Below are 22,002 nucleotides of genomic sequence, written 5' to 3'. Positions count from 1 at the left end.
CATTTAAATGAAAAATCTACTGTCCTATGATTAGATGTGTCTGTTCTGGTTTGCTATCATCAAGAACTTTTTATTTAAGGTTAACCATAGTTCTCTCTCCACCAGGCGTCCAATATGGAGGCTAAACAGGAGTGGATTAAGAACATCAGGGAGGTGATCCAGGAGAGGATGACTCACCTGAAGGGGCCGCTCAAAGAGCCCCTGCATGTGCCCAAAACACCAGCAATGACCAAACCAAGGAATAACGCTAAGAGGTAAGCAAGGACTCACAAACACAATTTACACTTATATAAAAAAATCATTTTGGATGAAGAAATGTGTGTGTTGACGTTTGAGATGCTCATAAGCACACATCAATTTAGTCAATACCTGGTATGGTACATTTACAGTAGGGAGAAAATGTCTAAATGTGGTGAATAAATTCCTTAAAAGACAAACATTTTCACTTGTAGTCACTATGATAGGAAAGTACATCTCCACAAGTTGTAAGGGAAAGAAAAAGTATATAATAAAATAATATTTTTGTAACAAAATTGGTGTCATTATAGTATTTTTCCCAAACACGGCTGCCCTATAGAATTGCAGATTATTGCCTACACAAAACTGATCCTCACTGACTGTATAAATGCTCTTAAAATTCAGTGAAATGTCCTGCATTATTCCTGGAACTTCCTGGCATTAAGGACTTGACTTTTTTCCCACTTCTACTGTTGCCACAACTAGAAACATAATGATTGTAAACAGTGGCACTGTGCGCAGAAAGTTTATCACGTGGTAAAAAATGTCATCACAGCAGATAAGATTTAAAACAGTGTATGCACACATGATAGTATTCAATAAATAAATACAAAAAATTAAATAAAAAATAGTATTGTCCCATCTGTCATTGTCTAAGTGTTGTCACATTCTAACACTGAAAGGATGTGAGATGGCCATAGATTTAATCAAAGATATTCTGATTGTGTGTTCAGGGAAGGAGGAGAAGATGGAGACAGTCAGGGAGACGGCAGCCAACCAGATACCATCTCCATCGCCTCCAGGACGTCCCAGAACACTGTCGACAGCGACAAGGTAGGAAACACTCACAGTTCACCTAATGCCAAAGGAAGGTAAAGGAGTTCCAGGCAGCTGATTGGCTCTGTGGCCCTTGATGAGCTGATGACCCACAGCTGTGTCAGCGCTACAGGGTCTCCCACTCAGCTACAATGGGTAGAAGCAGGGGCTGTGTTAGTGCCAGTGGCAGAAAGACTGTATACAGACTGTGTTTGTGCACATGTGATCTCTTAAACGAAAGGGAATCCCAACTCTGTGAAGGTTTACTATAAATTAAGATTATGTGTGTGTTAAAGTATGTGTGTATTTGATGTGTGTGTATGAGAGGAATCCAGCAATGTCAGTATATGAACAGAGGATAGGTCAGCGATGAGAAACCTCTTCAGGTGGTGTGCAGGCGTCTGTCCTGATGCCTCCTATCAACCACCATCTCACATCCAAGTAAGCCCACCTTTAATCCTTTTATTTTGACAGATTTAAGTGAAAATAGTAAGAAGGAAAACCGAGGTCCTGTGTTCTTTGTTTGCTTTTGTTTTTTATTGTGTGTCCTCTCTTAAAACCACCTTAAGAAATTATTGGGTTTAACGATAAAAGAGCTTCTTTAATAGTTGTTTAGGATCAGGGTGTACCGAACTACGTCTGTTGTCACCCCTCCTGTGTTTAAAAAGTACTTACCAATGCTCTAGTACTTTCTGACACATGTTTTTGGATATGGCAAACCAATAGTAATAGTTCAAACCTGAATTTGGTATTTGGATGTAGCTGAATTACATTTGCAAATATGCAACAAGTCAGTAAATGTGCAGTTGTTTTGGTGCTTTGGATTCCACAATTATATTTGTTGTTTTCAATTTGCAATGGTTGCTGTACCTCCCTTTTGACCGCTATACACACACACACACACACACACACACACACACACACACACACACACACACACACACACACACACACACACACACACACACACACAGAGATGTCTGTCATGGCCTCCCACTGTACTGTTACACAGTGTGGCCTTTTCACTGTGCAACCCCACGCCCACACTACACTGCCTCTAAATGTCAGAACCATGCACATACACACACTTCTTCGCTCAGTCAGAATGCCGTCAACAGTGAGGCTTGTGTGTGTGCTGTAGTATTTCCACTTGCTTCTTGATTTTATTCTAGTCTTTAACTTCCTATTTCTTTCAGATTTTAACATAAAAAACAATAAATGGACGTGAACAACTGATACCACACACAAACAGTAGAGCTGTACTGTAACTCTGTGCGTGATGTTTTATTGCATGTCCATGTTGGTCTCCCCACCTCTTCCTGTCCAATGAAAACATCATAATGAATTTTTCCAGCTTTTTTTGAGTGTGGGTGTGTTGTTGTTCAGCTCCAGTTTATTGTTTCTAGGATTTAGAGAAGACTCTAGCTTGCTTTTTTTGGATCCTCCTCTTCTGTTTTCCAGAAAGAATCAAAGAGAAAAGAAGTGCCTAGATTTGTTTTGATAAGTTTCATATTTCATACGCTGACACCGCAGAGCATGGCTTTCAATGTGAGCTGTATTTCTTTGATGTCGTTTTTTTCATAGAAGGGGCCCTATTATGTTAATTTTCAGCTTCATATTAACATTCTGTGCCTCTGTGACATGTCTCCATGCTTTAATGTTCAAAAAGCTCTTTATTTGTCTCATACTGCCTGCCTGTCTCTTCTCTTTCTCAGGATGGTGCTCTAAAATGTAAGAGAAAATTACAAAGCAATATCAGGGTGTCCACGGGGTCTTAAAAAGTATTAAAAGTTGATCAATCAATTTAGCGAAGATGAAGGCTATTAAAAAGTATTAAACGGCATTTTCCAAGGTATGACATTTTGTAGCTTGTTTTCAATAAGTATATAAATGGTCCAAAGAGGTTGTATTCTACAGTCTGCCTGAATGTAATCATTGCGTAGGTGTGTAGTGTAATTCTGTGTAGTTTATTTATGGCATCCCGTTGGATTTGACGTCATCTGAACAGGACATCGCGCGCTATCAAGCAGTGAGGGTGCGAGGTCCGCTTACGCCGGTTGTTAAACAACATCGTTATGGGGAAATGCAAGTTTGCGTCCAAATGGTTGGAAGACAAGGAGGAAGGACAATCAATACTGTATATAGTCAATGTGAGGTAAAGTGTGTCGCCAAGGTAACTGGTTAAAACTCCAAGTGGCGATGATGTCTTAAAATGTATGGAAAGGGTCTTAAAAGGTTTTACATTTGACTTCAGGATTCCTGCATATACCCTGTAATATCCCTTTTGACAAATTACGATCCTCCCTTTTCATTCACTTTGTCTACAGCACTTGTTTACTTTATCTTTGTTTGAGTACCAATTCAGACGATAACTGGAGGCATGTCTGGTTTGAGAGATTATTATCTTTCTCCCAGGAGGTTAGATGAGGCGGAGCAGTGTTTTTTGTCTTGCATGTGAAAGGTGGTGCTGCTCCTTTTTGCAGCGTTCCCAAGGCACTGCAGTATCTCCAGGGATGTTTATCATAAAGTATACTAATTCTTTGTGTATTCTGGAGTTAATAAGTCAATATATGCTATTTGTTCAGTCAATTATTGGATCAGGCTTGTTTGTTTAACGCTCTTGAGGTGTACCTTTTGCTAAATGTCTCTTTATACTGTAGAAGCCTTTCACTTTAAAGCTTTGGAAATGATTTTCCAATCAGCAGATTACTGTTTTAAACACAGCAAGACTAAACTTGAGGTGTCCCTTTCCAAATAGTTTGAATATAATGGGTTTTCTTTCCAGTTGTGACATTTTCAGTGAGTCACAATAAGCTCTTACACACATACAAGCCATTCTAGCCCTACATAAATTACTATATTAATGAAGAAAAAAGCGATATAAATTCCATAATGAAATCATTAACAATTTGTTTTGGTGGCCTACCGTTTTCTGTCTTGCCCTCTTGTTCTTGCCTCGCCTTTTTTTCTCGCCTCCGTTTTTCCTTGACTCGATGGACACACCTACCATTTGTTGCTCATTTTGCAGTCAAGCGGTCTTTTCTTCTTCCCTTTTCAAATTTAACATATTTCTCTCCGTCTCGCTTTTTCTGTCTCCCTCTCTCCCACGTAAACTATAATAACAACCCAGCATAGTCAGATGTTCCACTGTTTGTGTGTGTGTGTGTGTGTGTGTGTGTGTGTGTGTTGTGTGGTGTGGTGTGTGTGTGTGTGTGGTGTGTGTGTGTGTGTGTGTGTGTGTGTGTGTGTGTGTGTGTGTGTGTGTGTGTGTGTGTGTGTGTGTGTGTGTGTGTGTGTGTGTGGTGGTGTGTGTGTGTGTGTGTGTGTGGTGTGTGTGTGTGTGTGTGTGTGTGTGTGTGTGGTGTGTTTTCTGGTGGTTTTTGGACAAGTTTTATATGACGAGCCACCCCCCCCTCTCGTCGTCTTTGCAGAGTTTTGCTTTTTTCCTTCTCTCTGTCTCAATGAAACCTTGTTAGTATGCTTATAAAAAAACAGTAGTAGAGTAATTAAGGTTACTTCAAACCACCTCTCTCTAGGGCTGCTCGATTATGGCAAAAATCATAATCTCGATTATTTGGGTCAATAATTCACATCACGATTATTAAAAAACGATTATCCGTTTGCTTTGAAATCATCCATTTATTGAAAATAAATTGAACAGTATGTTTTTAACAGTTGATTACCCTGAACTTTAAGTAAAATTCAACTGAAAAAACAATTTTAAAAATAGTTTTATTTTGATTACGTTGTTTTCGTAATCGTTGCAAGCCAACATCGTAATTGCGATTAAAATACGATGAATTGAGCAGCCCTACCTCTCCTACTGTTTGAGCAGCAGGTTGACATTGAGCAGCAGGTTGACATTAAGCAGCACTTCCGACAGATTGAAGCTCCTCCTGAAGTATTGACAGCATTGTTATATCTTGCATCTTGTTGTGATCAGTGAGAAAGATTTGCTGATAGACAGAGAGGCTCTATGCATTTATGAATGAATTACACAAATACAATTCATGTATAGACCATACATTTTTAGACATTGATTGGGGGAATTAAAACACTTTTATAGATACATTCATTCCTAAACGGTGCAGGAGGACAATAAGGGACCTACGGTAACTACACTTGACATTGATGAATAGACCCAAATATATATATATATATATATAGCAAAGATTCTGACCTTTTAATTTAAACCAATTGTATAAGCAGCCAAAAACCACAGAAAAAAAATCAATAATGGTTAAACCAACCAGTTCTACATTGAAGTGACCTCTTGTGGTCATGTGAGTAATGACTGCTCTCTAATTAGCAAAGGTTAAAGTTGCAAAAGGTCAAAGCGAATGGCATAGCTTGTGACCATCCATCCATGTTTTCTTTTATTTATGAAGACAATAGCTCCCTAGCCTGTTTTAGAAATAGACCTTAACTTTAAAATATAATAATAATCCTTGTATTTATTATAGCGCTTTATCAAAGACTCTCAAAGCGCTTTACAAATACACATTACACATACAGATCATACATGTAATGGTCATCTACTGTGGACAATACCCACAAATATGTAAGGTCAAAGGAAATTATCAAACAATCACTGACGACCTATTTATATAAAAATACTTATTGTGCTACTGTCAACATTTTCCCTTCAGCTCTGTGTTGTTTGGGATTGGGCCAGTTCTCCAACATGGTGTTATGCTATTTGATAGCTATGTGACGTTGAGTGGAATATCTCTTTTCTGTGACGTTTCTTGGTGCAGTGAGTCAGCTGTGGCACAGTCTGTGGTTTTCACGTTATTTAAAGCATTGTTCCAGCAGTTGACAGCTGGCAGCCCGCATGGCTCCACCACAGCCCTGTAGGTCAGAGGACAAATACTGTTTTTAGCCTCCGCCTTCATTTGGAGTGAAAAATGTTGTTTCTTCTTTGAGCCATAACCAATAAAATCTACAAGCATATTTCTCCTATAGGACTGAACATGCATCACTGGCTGGAAAAGGTGCTCAGCAACCTCTGGATCCATGTTTATCCCAGTGGCTTGAATGAATTAAATAGTTCATGACGCCTCACTTGTGTCAGACTTTTTGGAACAACATTTGGACTACCTATGTTGCAAATGTATTATCTTTTCAATTTACACACGGCATCTATTGCACGTCTGTCCGTCCTGGGAGAGGGATCCCTCCTCTGTTGCTCTCCCTGAGGTTTCTCCCATTTTTCCCTTTAAACTGTGGGTTTTCTCCGGAAGTTTTTCCTTGTACGATGTGAGGGTCTAAGGACAGAGGGTGTCGTATTGTCATACTGATATTTTGTACAAACTGTAAAGTCCACTGAGACAAATGTAACATTTGTGATATTGGGCTATATAAATAAACATTGATTGATTGATTGATTGATTGACTTGGTCATCCAGAGGAATTATTCCAGCTTTTAAATCAAATCAAGTTTTATTTATATAGCACATTTTTAAAACGATTTTTGGTCGAGCCAAAGTGCCAAAGTGCTGTACATATAATAATTACCTTAAGTTAAAAGCCCACTAACACAGGGGATTAAAAAGAAACCCTTATTTTCTCAAATACCTCATGTGTATGTCTGCCTCTTTAATTCATATTACAACACATTTTCTATTTATGCAGATATTCATGTTTTCTAAATCCTAGTGACTTTGGAGATCTCTGACTTTTCCTCTAACTCCATCATTAAGCTGATATTTTTGACTGTGGAAATACTTTACATCAGAATGTTATCTTTGTCATTGTGAGCATGTCAGCAAGCTGTCATTAGCTCAACTCAAATGACTGTTCTTAAAGAGAGGCTCTAGTCGCGTTTGAATATAACTTTAACATTACAAACAACATGCCGTTAATGTCCATTGTGTTGTGTGGCACTAATCTAAGCGATGCATATCTCAAAATGCAAAACTAAACTGTTTTTATGGAAAGAAGATGTCATGTTTTTTTCTCACTTGTATTTTGGACAAACCGACCCTAAAACATTAAGCTCAGCCACCATTTAGAATCATTGCAAATCATTTCCATCAGGTTGTTCTTAATATCACATAGTGTAGCCAACCTAACTTCTATTATGCTTTACACGTGACATATTTGGCACTGCTGTCACATGGAAGTATCTAAAAGTAGTTCTGTAGTTGGATGCAGGCCATATAAACAGGAAATCTCCCTGACAGGTATCTTTAGCTAAAGTTGGCAACTCCTGGTTGGTTATTTCCCACTTTGAATCACCTCTATGTGGCTGTGACTTTTGAATGTACTCATACCTCACTACTAGCTTTTTAATGCAACCATCATGAGGAAAGACAAATAAATACTGGATATACGTTTACATAACAAAAGGGGCATCTTAACTATTAACTGATTCATATCTAATGTTTTATATTGTAGTGATTTTTTTTTGTATATACTGTTACACTGGCTTGCAATTGTTTACACGTGTATGTTCTCATGAATCAAATGCATTCAGTGTCGGGTTCAGACTGAAGCCGAACAGTAGCCATCTGCTGGTCATATGACTGTTGTGTCTCTCTCTCTCTCTCACACACACACACACACACACACACACACACACACACACACACACACACACACACACACACACACACACACACACACACACACACACACACACACACACACACACACACACACACACACACACACACACACACACATGCGCACACACAGGAAGAGAGGGAACACACACTCACAAAAGTAGCGCTGGTAGTTTAAAGTGTTTTAGTGACCCAGTAACTTCCAAGGAGTGGGAGAAATGTGAACACACACACACACACACACACACTCACTCACACACACCAGGCAAAGTGCAGTTGCCATCTAATACAAAGCCATGGCTGTTTGTTCAGAGGGAGAGAGAGAGGGAGAGACATTGTGAGGGCGTGTTTGTGTGTGTGGCTAAGACACAAACGAGGAGTTGTCAGAGACAGAGAGCGACAGCAGAGGAGACATCGACATGCCAAAGTGGATGAGCTTTAAACTGTTCAAAGCGAGCAGCAGAGTGAGTACTAACAGCTGGACCACACACACCACACACACTAGCTGATCTTCTGGCGGATCACTTTATACCTATTCACTGTATTAATGACAAACATGCTGCTTTACTATTACACTGTCTGGAAGGAGCTTGTTAGTGTTCCTGTTTAACGTATTCACTGTGCTGAATTAAACATCATATTGCTGCAAAAGGAATATAGTCAACTAACAGGTAAATGCAGTTATTTGTTTGAACAAAAAGCAACATCTTGCACTAGATCTTGTAAATTGCCATGCTAGCGTGATTTTAAAATGCTGGTAGAAACTATGTGTGTTAACAAACGTCTTGGTGTCGTAATAAATCAGGTACTTGGTTTCCAACCGTTGTTCTCTAAAGAACAAAGACCAATATGATACTTCTCATTTGAATATTGATGATATCTACTAATCCCAGTGTAATACGTTAAGATTCCGTATTTAAGAATAGGCAGACGCTCAGACAGAGGCCACTCTCTATATCTTCAGTTCACTCTGCACACAATCCTCACTTTTGACTTGATTCTCTGCATGAATGGAGCTGCTGAGAGGAAACCGGCTTGTGTGCATCGAGTTCTGTGTGATCTTCCTCTCAGACGTCCTTTCATGTTGACCTAATAGCTTGTACAATGCCACTTTAAAAGCAAAACCTCTCTCCTGTATAGAGACATTTTCTTCCTTAGAATTTTCTTTTATCTGAGATAAAGATTTGTTGAGGTTTAGTTCCTGCACTCCTTTGAGTGTTTGGCAACTGATTCAGATGCTAATCCAGATCATACGTGCTGTTGACTTTCACTTAGCCTTAAAAGCTGGACTGCAGAAGGGGGTGTTTTGGCTGTGTGTGTGTAATTGGATGGGTTAATGGTTAAACAGGGTGTGTGCGTGCCAAGCAGACAGACAGACAGGAAACGGGTCATAAGCTGCCACAGAATAACAGGATAAATCAAATGTGAGCATGGAGGTGGCTGAGTCGGTTTGATTCATATTACAGAGCAGACACACTGTAGTGTAAACGCTGTCATGCTGCTATCTGCTGACCAAATGCACCCATCCATAACGCTGCCCTCTGATAATATCAGATAGCCTTTCCACATGTAGTTTGGACTTTTACAGACTAAGATAAACATTTCAAAATGTAGAATAAATTCAGTTTAGTCAATAACTAGTTTTTTCTTGTCTGTTTGACCTGTATACAGTTATTTGGAAGGTACATTAAATGCTTTTGAAAAATCTAACTGTGATATTCTACAGTAACAACAAATTGCCAAATGTAGTGACTGTTACAGTATGCTGAGAATAGGGTTTGTCTTTAATTGCATGCACATCAATCTTATACTTGCAATGAAAGAGTAGAGTGCTGTTTGAAAATGGAGATTTCTCAGCTTCCAGAAAGCAAGATAGTTACACTGCCATCACATACTGTATTGTATATTTACACATCTAGCATTTCATTATCATCTCATATATGTATACAGTATAGTTTGCTCATAAAGAAGATGGTTGCGCAGTAGAAGTTGTTTAAAAAGTGTGTTTATGTGTTCTGTATGTTTTTCCTTAGACTCGTCGATGCCATTGTGGCGGCAGAGCAGCCATGTGATTACATTGTTTGCACTCTGCAGGGTTTCTGTTTCTGAATGAAATGCTTGGTTGGAGTGGTTTCTTAATTATCTGTGCAGTTGCTTTTGTTGTGTTTTCTTTAGTAATTGTTGCTGTTTTAGAGCAACAGGAAGTCGTAATGGTCACACTGGTTACTGTGCAGTACTTTTCAGCCATGGAGAAGTAGATGTCTTTACTCTTGCCACTTTATTTTCAGCCAATAAGATGCTGGACTGGTTTCTGTATCGCGCTACCATCACTTCTTAACTCATTATAACTATCACTTTAGCATCAGAGGCTAACGCAACCCTGTCACATAATGAGCCTCTGAATGTGTGCATTACGGTGCTGCTGCACACACACTGCAGCTGTCTGTACTCTATGTAAATAATATAATAATACTCCTATAGCTCTGCTTGGAATATGTTGTCTTCCCATTATGTTTTCTTCCTTGTAGAGTTGTTGATATAAAAGACAACATTGAGCAAGACACGCAGTTCTGCAAAAACACATTGACTGTCACTTCATGTGGATATAACAGAAAGGCATCCAAGGGCCTTTTGACACAAGGCATCAAGAATGATAGGAAGAGGTTATGAAGAGTAGTCCTACTTGATTGTTTCCAATGAATTCTCTTTTTTGTTTAGAAACTAAGAGCTGCAGGGGCCTCAAAAAGAGACCCTGCCCTCCAAACAACAACAACAACAAAACATTGTGTCCGTATAGAAAATAACTAGTGTTTAAGACTCCATTCTTAACCAATGAACAATTCTGCACTGAGAGAAGTTTTCCTGACATACAGTAGATGTACAATAAGAAGTACCCACTGTTCAGACATGGGACAGGAGGTGTTTTTCCATGAGTTCATCTCCAGGGTGCTGCATTCAGTTCTGCCATCACTGTTTTTGTACCTATATTTGATTCCCTCTGAAACACAAACACACCTTTTTATATGTTGCAGAGATATCCTTTATATTAGATATATGTATTTACTACTCTACAAAGCTAAAATATAGGTATGTATTGTGCAGAACAAAGTATGATGAGCCTAAAGACTGAATGGTTGTGTCTTTTATGTATGACGCATTAGCCTAAACTAAATCAATCCGGATTATGTTTCTTGTGTGTAAATGTTAGTTTTTCATGGACTATCCTTCCAATATTAGCTTATGGAAAGTAAAGCATGTTTTTATGGTCCTGTGTGGGTGATTCAAAACACTTTAAGTTGAGGGAAAGATCCTGGTGGTCTTTGAATAGTGAAAAAGTAAAATCTGACTTGGAAGACGGAACATGATCCTCACGGCCCGTCCACACAGCGGCTTTAGAAAAAGCTTGGAGGTGGGCGTGTCTGAAACTCGACCAACAACCAATCTCATGAATCTCCCGCCCCTGACACACAAGCAGCGGTTTGATTGGCTAGAGCTTGTACTGGCATATGATTCGATTGGCTGACGCTTCTGCCGAGGCTTCAAAAGTTGAAAATTGCTCAACTTTTGCAGCGAGCCACGCCAGCAACGCTCCACGTCGCTTCCCACAATGCAGTTCGGCGAAAAGTGACGTCACCCCATTCAAAGTGAATTGGCAGAAGCTTCCAACGCCGCTGTGTGGACGGGCCGTCAGTTCTTTAATGTTGAAGTCTGGCGCTGTGGTATGAGAATATGACACTTTCACTGGAAAACCATGTTTCCAGTGAATGTAAGTATTGCAAATGAGTTGCATATGACAGTAATTCCTTGGAGACGGGGTTGGTGGTCCCTTACTATCCAAAATATGTCCACGAAAGCAACATGCGCTGTCACTCTGGTTTGCTTTAGCAGTTTTCATCCCTGGAAAACAGAAGCCTGTAGGCTATGTCACAGCATGCCTGTCAAATTGGCAGATTTCTAAATAGACTATAGTCTCTTAAGCCCACTTCACAGGCTAATATGTATTCAATATGAAATTATGATACTGTCTTGTTTAATAACAAGCATGTCACTTCCATCTGCTCTTTAACCACTTTCCTATTCCTATTTCATAAATAGTTTAAAGGTGGGGCATGAATGAATTTGAAAACGCTGTTGTAAAAAACGCAAGGAAGAGTAGCTGCTCATTGATTATTAATTACCTACAGATGAAGTTTACTCACTTTCTATTTTCTTAACCTTTAAACATAATGACCCCCATGAAATTAAGACGAGAGTTTCTGGAAAACATCTTCAGCGGTGACGTCACGCTGCACTTCTAAGTGCGAACGAAATCCAACCAATTAAAACCATGACTCATTTTTCAATACCCCCGCTGTTCCTTCTGTTGCTGGAAACTTTTTTTGAATCTTTCTCTGGATAATGACTTATGACCTTAGTTTTCTGATGTTGACACGTTCAATTTGTTCTGCTGCTGAAAGAGATAGAGCGTGTGTCTTCCTCTGCTGTAACACCATCACAAGCTGCTGCGTGCATTACGTTTGTTTTCAGTGAACAGACATGGTCTTATGACAGACACAAGTAGAGCGAAAGACACACCCAAGAACACACACTAACACACACATGACCGTCAGTTGAGAGTGGTACTGACTGACTGGTTGGTTTATTATTTGGTTCATTCGCACTGCTGGCTGAAATCCTTGTAGGTCTTAAATCTAACCCTTTTCGCTTATTTCTCTTCAATGTTGATAAATGAATTGGTCTATCTGGATGTAAAAATGGTAAAGGAGACCACTGAGGGGCATGATATCCAATATACTTTATTTATCAAATGAAAATGTCTGTTAAGCTGTTAATTCACATGCAAGATAACCTGGTAACATTGAGCCCGGTTGAAAACTTGAAAAAATATCAACATGGAGTCTCAACTACCTGCTGTTGTTCGATCAGCTTCTAGTATTAATGTCAAACTTGTTTCCTCTTATGAATCCTGCACTCAATTTCATTTGATTTTCACACCCTTGTTACTACCAGTGTCACCCTGACACCACCAAATGGAGCGGATTAAATTATTATTAGTACACAAAGTTTGGTGACGTCATGATTCCCATTATAGCTCTGCCTTCTAGCTGAGTGGAGGTCTAATCAGGCAGAATAAGTGACAACACACGGCCTCTGAAGGTGTGTGTGTGTGTGTGTGTGTGTGTGTGTGTGTGTGTGTGTGTGTGTGTGTGTGTGTGTGTGTGTGTGTGTGTGTGTGTGTGTGTGTGTGTGTGTGTGTGTGTGTGTGTGTGTGTGTGTGTGTGTGTGTGTGTGTGTGTGTGTGTGTGTGTGTGTGTGTGTGTGTGTGTGTGTGTGTGTGTGTGTGTGTGTGTGTGTGTGTGTGTGTGTGTGTGTGTGTGTGTGTGTGTGTGTGTGTGTGTGTGTGTGTGTGTGTGTGTGTGTGTGTGTGTGTGGGTGGCCATCTGTCAGGTATAAACTCACCTCCACCTTATATAGAAACAGGGGTCCTTGTTGCTAGGAGATCTTTAGCCTGGCAAAGACTGCTTACACAACACTCACTCTCTCCCTGACAATTAGAGTAGAGCAGACGGGGGAGAAAAGGAAATCACAATGTACATCCTGAAACCACTTTTGTGTCATTATACATGGATTTTACATTCAATGTTCAGGAAGGTCAATTGTATTTATACAGACGAACATCAATCACTAATTTGCCTCAAGGGGTTTTATAATCTGTGCAGTTTATGACACCCTCTGTGCTTTAGACTCAGATAGAGATAATACCCCCACAGAAAGAGATAAATACAACAAAGTGTAACAAAGGAGAAGCCCCTTAACTATAGTGTTCATTTCCTGCCTTAATACTATAGCAACAACTACGACTGACTTTAATGATTTGATTTATTTTATAGGATCAAGTCAGACATCCACTATCTTCATTTTCAGCTAATACTCATTGCTTTTGTCCTTTTTGACACTGTTGACCACAGCATATTACTAGACCGACTGGAAAACTGGGTGGGACTTTCGGAAACAGTTCTGAATTGGTTTGAATCCTACTTAAAGGACAGAAACAACTTTGTTTCTATAGGTAAATACACATCTGAGTTGACAAATATGACATGTGGGGTTCCTCAAGGCTCCATCTTGGGGCCTCTTCTCTTTAACATCTACATGCTACCACTGGCTCAGATAATGAAGAACAACAAAATAAGTTACCATAGCTATGCAGATGACACACACATTAACGTAACAATTTCACCAGGAGACTATGCTCCAATTCAAACACTGAGTAAGTGCATTGAACAAATCAATGACTGGATGTGTCAGAACTTTCTCCAATTAAACAAAGATAAAACTGAAGTAATGGTTTTTGGAGCCAAGGCAGAACGTATAAAAGTTAGCGCTGAGCTTCAGTCTGCAATGTTCAAAACAACAGATAAAGCCAGAAATCTAGGTGTAGTCATGGACTCTGACCTGAGTTTCAACAGTCACATTAAAACAGTTACTAAATCAGCCTACTATCACCTAAAGAACATATCTAGGATTAAAAGACTAATGTCACAGCAGGATTTGGAAAAACTTGTCCATGCTTTTATCTTCAGTAGACTCGACTACTGCAATGGTGTCTTCACAGGTCTCACTAAAAAATCTATTAGGAAGCTGCAGCTGATTCAGAACGCTGCTGCTCGAGTCCTCACTAACACTAAGAAAGTGGATCACATCACTCCTGCTCTGAAGTCTTTACACTGGCTTCCTGTGTGTCAAAGAATAGATTTCAAAATACTGCTGCTGGTTTATAAAGCACTGAATGGTTTAGGCCCTAAATACATTTCTGATCTACTGCTAAATTATGAACCATCCAGATCTCTCAGGTCTTCAGGGACTGGTCAGCTTTCTGTCCCCAGAGTCAGAACTAAACATGGAGAAGCAGCGTTCAGTTATTATGCTCCAAATATCTGGAACAAACTCCCAGAAACCTGCAGGTCCGCTGCAACTCTGACTACTTTTAAATCCAGGCTGAAGACTTTTCTTTTTGTCGCTGCTTTTAATTGAACTATTCATATCTTAGACTGCACTGTAACTTTTATCCATGTATTTTTTCTTTTAATGTTTATTTTATTAGCTTTTCTTTTTAATGACTGATTTTAAATGCCATTTTATTAATCTCTTTCATTTTTTGTAAAGCACTTTGAATTGCCTTGTGTTGAAAAGTGCTATATAAATAAACTTGCCTTGCCTTGCCTATGTGCACCTGCTGTTGAACTGGATCGAATTGAAGTGCAGGTGCAGCTTTTCTGATAAGTCTGAAGATAGCGAGGTGAGGTTTTAGACCAAACAGCAGCTCCGTTTGATGTGTTCCCAGTTTCTCTGCTGCCTGTATGTGAGCAAGCAGTCAGTTAAGGTCAACCAAAACAAAATGAGATGTGACAGATTCAGGTGATGTGCTGTTGTGTCTGGCTGTGCTGGTTAATACACTCCACAGTGCGCTACACCCAGCCAACAGCTGACAGTGTGTCTACAGTACACAGGTGGTGCCAGAGGCTTTATCAGTGAGCTGTTTGTTTAACACACACATTACCTCTGCAACAGTTCAGTGAATTCTGCTGAAGTTTTTCTATACTTTATATCTCGAGTCCCATTTGTGCCGAACATATCTATGTGTGATGCTTTACTGTTACATTTGATTGTGTTGTGACTCATGAGGTTTCAACTTAATGGGAACAAAGGGCAACACACCTCAGCAGTGTGACGGCACCTACAGTATATCACTATGAAGTGCGTGTGAATGGAAATGAACTCTTAATAGTTAAAGTTTTTACGAAGGCGTTTAGACAGTCCAGTCCACATTTTGGACCGTGAAACTGTTCAGTTTTCTGTCAATCATTAGCTCTGGAAACTGTCCACCTGATAATATTTATAACTGCTGCTTGAGATGATTACCAAGTCTCTGAGTATGAGTATTGTTTGTGTTTTAAACATACAGCTCTGATCAATGAGTTATATAGTGTTAATCAGGGTTCTTACGGTCATTAAAAACCTGGAAAAGTCATGGAAATTCAAAGTGCTAATTCCAGGCCCTGGAAAAGTTATGGAAAACAATATTTTTCCCAAAGTTTTGGAAAAGTCATGGAAATTTAACTGAAGTTGCATCAAATATAATTTGTTTTATCTAATCGCAGAAATAGTAATACTATAATGATAATAAATGCCGTATCGTATAGTAATGAAACGTAAAATGGCATTTAACTGTCGAGGTATTTTGCTGGTGAGAGATTTTAGTTGCTTAAGCTGTAGAAGCTAAGTATGTTTTATGCACAACATGTTTCATATGCAGACCTTATTTTCCTGTTCCATGTTAAAATAAACCATTTTCAGTGGTACTGCTGAGAAAGAGTCATTTTTTTGGCCATGGAGAATTAGATAAAGGTCATGGAGAAGTCATTGTAAATCATTGGTGAAAAAGTGTATGAACCCTGGTTAATGATGAGTAATATGGTCTTTTTATGGTTGCTTATTTGTTCAGGCATAGATAATAAATCAAAGTAACATGACAAGTGCTGCATATTTGATATTCAACACATCTGTTCTAAACAACAGAAATACTAGTCTCCCAGATTACATTTTAGTCCTAGGTCAGGTCAGAAAGTGTTTCATGTTGACATAACGTGGAAGTCTGCAGGCATCAGAGAGTGTAAAAACACACACCAATCTTTTGTCGATGATTGATGCTCCGCTCTTCCTCTGTGTGCACTGGCCATTGTTTGTTTTAAAACAGTTAATGTTCACATGCTGCTGGTTCATTCGGTTCTCCTGCAGAGATGTCATTTCTGCTTTTTTTTAGTATGAAAATATTCGGTGTTAATCGTGCAAACACTGATGGATGAAGTTTCTCTTTCTTTACCATCAGGTGGATAAAACATATGAGATAAGGCTGGATTAAAAAACTGATTTTTCGCCGCAAACAGGAAATAGTTTTAAATAGCTGTTACACTCGTCATGTTTTGAGAGTTGAATTGTCTAACCTGATGCCTCCTCTGTTTGCAGCTCTCTGGCGGCTGCGAGCTGACGGTCGTCCTCCAGGACTTCACAGCAGGATGCAGCACGGAGATGTCCGTCAGCACCGGTGAGAGGAAGCTTCCCATCCTGTCCACACACTTATTTTTGGATCTGCCTGTTCATTCGATGTTTAGTTTAAATACTGTAGGAAGATTGGGCTAATGTATGCCTGCTGACATTTTATCGAGGTTATTCAGTTTAGTTTGGGTTAATCTGTTTTTGTTTTTTTTGTGGATCACTCCATTCTTGCAATAATTGTATTTCCATCATGAATCCATTTTAATACATTGTTTTGTTGTTTTATATATTGCAGTACAATGTGCTCATTTTAACTAAACTTCTTATATACATTATTGTATTCTATTTCATTTAATATTTGTATTGAACATTTTAGTTTAACTAGCAATGTTCATTTTTTATTTATTTTATCTTTTTAATGCACATTTGTACTTTAACCTCTTATGGTATTATAAATATCTTCACTTTTTTATGGTTTCTTTGTATTTTTTCTTTTATTATAAAATGGTGCAACTGTTACAAACCCTCATTTCCTCCCATGATAATTGAAGTATTCTGATTCTCCGTTAAACATCCGTCTGCTCCTCTCTCTCCAGGCCAGACGGTGGAGCTGTTGGAGCGGCCGAGCGAGCGCCCCGGTTGGTGTTTGGTGCGGACCACCGAGCGCAGCCCCCCCCAGGAGGGTCTGGTTCCCAGCTCCGCGCTCTGTGTGTCCCACTCGCGCTCCAGCGTGGAGATGGACTGCTTCTTCGGCTCGGGGAAAGGTAGGAAGGACCAACCTGAAGTCCAAAAAAACTCTTGACCTTTACCCTCACCTGCTGCTCTATCTGAGTTTATGACTTGGTGTACAACGATAAGGATAACCTCTCATTGCTCTGGTGTAAGAGGAAAAACGTCTCTCTCTAAGGATATCATACACATAGAGAAGTACAAGGTAAAATTATATAAATGAAATTCAAGAATGAAGGAATTACATTTGTATTCTGGTTCAGGATTAGCATATTCCCAAAGCAGAGACTCAAAAACTATTTATATGCACACATTTCCCTCTCTTGAATTCCACACAAATTAACTAATACATCAAATAGTTAAAGTACAAGTGGCCAGATTGGACAGATTTGAGTCATACATTAGGGTAGTTGGAGAAAGTCCAGCTTCAGTATTTATCCTGTTGTTCAGTTACTCCTAAAATGTTGTTACATTCAAAAATGGGAAATTCAACCACTCCCATAGAATACAAACTTTGTATCAGGCTTTAGTCAGTCTGAAGAAGAAACATTTATTTCCTTTTGTCAGATTCAAGTAATATGATCTGTATCGACCTCTATTGGTGAGATGTGGGCATTGCAGTATTGAAGAAACCTGTCTTGCTCTAGAGCTGCTGAAAGAAGTCCTTAAAAAAGATCACGTATGTGGTATTTATTGAGGAATAGCTATAAGTGGATGATCTCTCAATCCGTCTGTGTGAGCATGTGGATGATTTCTCCATTGAAGCAAATATTTCTTTTATTTTTAGACTAATGTTTTAGAAATGTACTTGAAAGCTAAAGTTGGCTTTGTTGTTTTTACCACCTTTTATAAAGACTAAAAGCTTAAATTACATTATTATTACGTTTCTGGGCATTTTTTAATCCGATACATTTTAAAGGAGACATTTATCACCTGTACAAGCACACACACAGTGTTCCTGGTCTATCCTACAGGGGGCGCTGTGGAACTGCTTTTTACACCTAATCTCTAAACTCAGACTATGAATGCTTCACACAGCAGATTGTTCCAATGGTGTCTGTGGATGTCTCGTGATGAGGATGCTTACAGATGAGCTGATGTTGCTACAGTAGTTTCCCTACAGTAGCATCCAGAGTCATATTGTTCGTATTGCTGATGAAGGCAACAATGATAGCTCAACACACACAGATATTTAATTTCTTATCACCTCATCAGCGCTCTCTGAATACCAAAGTTTTGACAAACCAACCCTAACCATCCTCCCACCCACATGCACACACACTTTCCTGGTGTAAATCTCCTTCCTGTAACCCAGTTTACAGTTTTGTTTTGCCAAGTGTTATAACCATGAGGAAGGAAGTTTGTATGTGAGGGTGATTCCTCTCCTCCCCTGTAGATACACACACAAACACACACACACACACAGTGCGGGATCAGCTGATTTGCCTGCCGCAGCCATGCTATGTCCTCGTCATGAAAAGGATGTTTTGTGTTACTGTGAAGAGATGCAAATTAGATTAGTGAAGCAGCTACTCATGGAAATAAGCACACACACACACACACACACACACACACACACACACACACACACACACGTTCGAGACACACGCCCAAGGGCAAAAGTGGGACATTAGAATTGTATTGTTCTGAAGGGATATGTTAACCAAGCTTCTACATTTCACCCACATAAAAACAAAACAACATTTGGTTAATAGTTTGCGTAGTGACTTTTCTAAAGCTATTGTTATTTTTGTCTTGTCAGTTTACAAGGCAATGGGTAGTGGTTAGCCCAGCTTCATACAGTCCAGTTCTTTTGTGGATTAAAGCAAAACTACTTGGTAAGGTTAAGAAAATATTTTGGTTACATTATGTAATGTAAAAAAAAAGACACAACTGTTTTTGTGTTAACACTGGACACAACCTGCAGTCTCTTTGGTGAATGTCCCGTGTGTGTTTGCAAGTTTAATAAGAAGACCAACACGTTAAGTAAGCTCAATCCTCGGGACATCAACAACTGTCACCCAGAGACTCACAACTGGTTCGGTTTTGATTTTTAAAGAAGATTGATGTCTGGACGTTTTTTCCTCATTAGATATTAGATGCTCCTTACTAATAATCAAATGTAAACGTTTTGAAGTTATTGTAACTTAAACTTAACCACAACTAACTTAGGTTACCTTAACTACAACAGTGTATCTTAACACATCCTGTAGAACATTGGAGAGAACAGGTTGAAAATACACACTGTGCTTTTTCTTTATTTTAGCACAGAGTGAGCTGCAGGAGTGTTAGAGTTGTGGGTGTCAATGCAGGAGTAGAGATAATCCAAAAGAAAATAGTATGCAGACATTTTGTATCACTAAAGGTTTCAGGGGACATTGGAGGAAATAACCCTTCACATATATCAAACACTGTGCTGTACTTTTCTATCTTTACACCAGAGTCATTTCAAGATAATAGCAATGCAATCTTGAAAACACTAAAAGTCCAGGCCTCAGTATCTTGCATTGTTTGTTAAACCTTGCTATGTAATTGAGTCCAGCTTTATACATTATTTTAAGGGTAGAATTACCAGTTTTCACAATAATTTGCTCTGCCTTTTTAACATGTTGTGTAGCAAGAGCGTTATCACATTTAGAACATACAGTAGGCCATGTCCCACAAAGCTCACTTTAGTTTCAGCATTGCTAGTTTGATAGGAAGGCTCCCCCCCTGAATATGATCACCTCACATAATTGTTTGATTGTTTTAAAGCAGAATCAGGCAGAGCCCCCATCTGCTTTCTTAACCGGGAAGTGTCTTGAGGCTGTTGAGGAATGTAATTAACTCTCCTCTGTTTGGTAATGAATGAGTCAAACTGTTAATTAACCCTGAAGAGACATAGCTAATTAAATGGACGGGATATAAACTTCTGCCGAGTTGTTTAGAGCTCAAGCCTCTTCCTTGTCGGCCCATTCTCATGTGTGTGAGTGAGTGTGTGGTTGAGTGTGAATGGGTGTGTGTGTATATTTTGTGTCTTGTGACTGCTCTGTAAAGTAGGTCTTCTTGTCCTCTCTGAAGGACTGTGAAGCTTTTAAGTTAACAGAAATAAAATCAGTCACAATGGAGTTTTAAAATCCCCCAAAACAGATGAAACTATAGTAATATAGTAATATATATATATATATATATATATATAGCTCTAACTCTTCCATCATTTCATTCATAAAAGCTAATACCGGTGAGTAAGAGTTATAATGTACTATACGTTGTCTATCCCTTATTTATGAGATTTGAAATGTCATAAAGAGCTATTTAGATGGACTTTCTGAAACTGACCCACTGCTGTAATATTGTGAAGTCATTGTTGCAGTAGTTTATTATGAAGTCCTGCTGCATGTCATCAGATGAAGTGTATAAAATGGGACACTGCAGGGGAAGAGAGCTGCTGGAAGCACTTTATCTGGGCTAAGTGCCTGTGTGTTGTCGTACCTGCTGCAGTGCAAATTGAAATGCTATGATAATGACGTATAAGGATACAAGGAGAGGGAGAGATGTTAAATTGTGGTCACCTCTAGCACACATATAAATATAAGCTTTAATAAACTGCAACTCATTATTCTGATGTAGAGAGGATTCATCTCATGTTTACAAATATGTGTTTACTTAATTTCTTCCACTCAGGGTATAAATATAGTCATCAGATATCAGATCGTAAATCTTTCATAACAGAATATAATATGATTCCAGCTTAATTTACACCATGTGAGCAAATGGGCAATACATTAATCTAATGTCTTGTTATTTACAAATATCCTTGAGATTCTGGAAAGATCTTTAAGAAAATTGAGATTGATGATGGGGATTTCGGGTTTGTTACACAAGTAAAAAGCAAGTGAGTGTCCATCCCCCTCACGATGGTTAGCTATTAGATAGATTAAAGGAGTTTATGACTGGTAGCTCACTGGTTTGATCTCCATGTCAGCAGGATAAATATGTCTGGAGAAAGTGTCCAATATTTAATTTTAGCTGTTTTGGCAAATATCTGGATTTTTAAACTCTCCACTGTGTTCACCAACTTTGTTGTTGACCAACAAACTGCTGTCCAACAGTGTTAATGCTTGATAAACAAATATTTAGCCTGCATTATTCAGCCAAAAGTGTAGCAAATGCAGCTCGTTGTCACAACAGAGATCTGCTGTATGCCGGAGTTATGGCTAACTCGTATCAGAAACTTGAAGCAGGCAATGTTTTAAAGTTTATATCTGTAATAAGAACACTTCTCTCTCTTGCATGCACACGCACACACACACACACACACGCACGCACACACACACACACACACACACACACACACACAACACAAACACACACACACACACAGCGTGTTGGAACCTGAGTCCCTTGTAGCCATCCACAATAATTAACACTGACTTCTGTTCCAGAGAAGTCAGTGTGTTGGGGAGGGAGGGAGGGAGGGAAACTCAACAACGTGTGTGTGTGTGTGTGTGTGTGTGTGTGTGTGTGTGTGTGTGTGTGTGTGTGTGTGTGTGTGTGTGTGTGTGTGTGTGTGTGTGTGTGTGTGTGTGTGTGTGTGGTGTGTGTGTGTGTGTGTGTG

At 39.2% G+C, this 22,002-nt stretch overlaps 1 protein-coding gene and 1 long non-coding RNA gene across 2 annotated transcripts in view; one reads left to right on the top strand and one right to left on the bottom strand.

Moving 5' to 3' along the window:
• Nucleotides 1-22,002, top strand: part of LOC117533979 (kalirin-like) — a gene marked incomplete at both ends in the record, with an annotated part of 61,216 nt that overhangs the window by 23,633 nt on the left and 15,581 nt on the right. Inside the window, 4 exon segments of the mRNA XM_034198008.1 lie at nucleotides 106-254; nucleotides 972-1,071; nucleotides 16,647-16,725; nucleotides 17,273-17,440. Of these exon segments, the coding sequence (XP_034053899.1) occupies nucleotides 106-254; nucleotides 972-1,071; nucleotides 16,647-16,725; nucleotides 17,273-17,440 (496 nt within the window).
• Nucleotides 5,697-13,164, bottom strand: LOC117533980. Its single transcript, XR_004567139.1, has 3 exons — nucleotides 13,080-13,164; nucleotides 10,518-10,617; nucleotides 5,697-5,904 (listed from the first exon to the last, which is right to left on the bottom strand). It is a non-coding gene; the product is annotated as an uncharacterized LOC117533980 (long non-coding RNA).

This window comes from Gymnodraco acuticeps, unplaced genomic scaffold (assembly GCF_902827175.1).
Source record: "Gymnodraco acuticeps unplaced genomic scaffold, fGymAcu1.1, whole genome shotgun sequence".
In the NCBI taxonomy this organism is placed as follows: domain Eukaryota; kingdom Metazoa; phylum Chordata; class Actinopteri; order Perciformes; family Bathydraconidae; genus Gymnodraco; species Gymnodraco acuticeps.
The sequence above is the reverse complement of the archived record's forward strand: the minus strand, read 5'-3'. Positions and strand labels throughout refer to the sequence as shown.